This window comes from Pygoscelis adeliae, unplaced genomic scaffold, assembly GCF_000699105.1.
Source record: "Pygoscelis adeliae isolate BGI_AS28 unplaced genomic scaffold, ASM69910v1 Scaffold40, whole genome shotgun sequence".
In the NCBI taxonomy this organism is placed as follows: domain Eukaryota; kingdom Metazoa; phylum Chordata; class Aves; order Sphenisciformes; family Spheniscidae; genus Pygoscelis; species Pygoscelis adeliae.
The window spans coordinates 1,474,251-1,475,775 of record NW_008823953.1 but is presented as its reverse complement, the minus strand read 5'-3'; the positions used below and the strand labels follow the sequence as shown (position 1 = coordinate 1,475,775).

Sequence of the window (1,525 nt, the reverse complement as noted above, 5' to 3'; positions counted from 1 at the left end):
GTGGCCCAGCAGAACGGCTATCAGAACCTGGTGGAAAACAACGGTTCCTACAGTTTACAGCAAAACACGGTTCTTGGCAGCGGAGCCGGTAATTCTTTCAGCATGCAGCCCAATAAACCTTACAGTGAAAACATCGGCAGGCAAGCAATGATGTCTGGGGCAATGGACAATTCCTGTGGCGTGGCAGTTCAAGGGCAGAAGCTGAGAAGCAGCAACGTGCCAGTGAGTGGGAACCAGCAAAATTTCAGCCATCCCATGGCATCCAGCGATCAAGCCACCAGTATGGCAAACGGGATGCAGGACAGGAATATGATGGAACAGGAATATTTGCAAAACCAACCAGTCGGAGACAGCATTCATTACCAGGGAGTCAATCAATCCGGTCAAATGATGCTAGGGCAGGTTAGTCCTACCTCACAAAGCAGCCTGTATCAAGGGCCACAGAGTTGTCCACCGGTGTCTCACAGCATTGGTAGCCAGCCTTCAGGTTTGTTCGTGGCCAAAAGTTACCAGCCGTGCTCTAATTACAGCGGCAACAGACGGCAAAATGTGTTGAGATACAACCTGGCACAACAGCAAGGACACGTAAGTGATGGCAACCAGACGTACAGGGTAAACACCATTAAGATGGAGATGCAAGGTCAATCACAGCAGTTCTGCTCTAACGTGCAGAATTACTCTGGTCAGTTATATGACCAAACCACGGGCTTTAGCCACCAAGCTATGAAAACAGGTTCTTTCTTTGGTTCGGAAGCTAACTGCCTGCTGCAGGGGACTGCGACTGCAAACTCATCCGAGCTTCTTTCCCCGGGGGCTAACCAAGTGTCAAGCACAGTTGACAACATTGACAGCAACAGCCTAGAGGGTGTGCAGATTGATTTTGATGCTATCATAGATGATGGGGACCATGTCAGCTTAATTTCGGGAGCCCTGAGCCCGAGTATCATTCAGAATCTCTCCCGCAATTCCTCACGCCTCACCACTCCCCGAGCGTCTCTTACATTCCCAGCTATGCCTGTAAGCACAACCAACATGGCTATTGGGGACATGAGCTCTTTGTTGACCTCACTTGCAGAAGAAAGCAAGTTTCTTGCTGTTATGCAATAGACATGAAAAAAAAAACCCTTAGGAGATAATAGATGAAAAAAAAGACTCGTATTTTTTAGTTGTGTATGTATTTTAGCAATCTCATCTCACCTAAATGGGATGTGTTTCAAGTATATTCCTTTTATGGAATAAGGACTCTGAAAACCCTAAAGTGTTCTAGGGAGAAACTGTCTTCCATTTCAGTTTTGAATCAGTATTGCTACACCCATTCCCTCCCTCTCTCTCTTTCCCCCTCTTTGAATGTCTGTATGCTTCCTTTTTCTTTTTTTTTAATTGTAAACCAATGTAAACGTGTGAAGTGCATGTTTTTGTTTTGTTTTGTTTTTTTGTTTTGTTTTAAAGAAAGGTCTGATGAAATGACTTCGCAATTTTCTGTTACTCGAAACTAGACCTTGTAAAACTGTTGCAATTTTTCCCC

General features: G+C 45.2%; 1 protein-coding gene across 1 annotated transcript in view; it reads left to right on the top strand.

Annotated features, from left to right (window-relative positions):
* GLI3 (GLI family zinc finger 3) overlaps window positions 1–1,107 on the top strand; it is a 193,648-nt gene extending 192,541 nt beyond the window's left edge. Inside the window, exon 15 of the mRNA XM_009321630.1 lies at window positions 1–1,107. Coding sequence (XP_009319905.1) covers window positions 1–1,107 — 1,107 coding nt within the window.
* The last annotated feature ends 418 nt before the right edge of the window (window positions 1,108–1,525 follow it).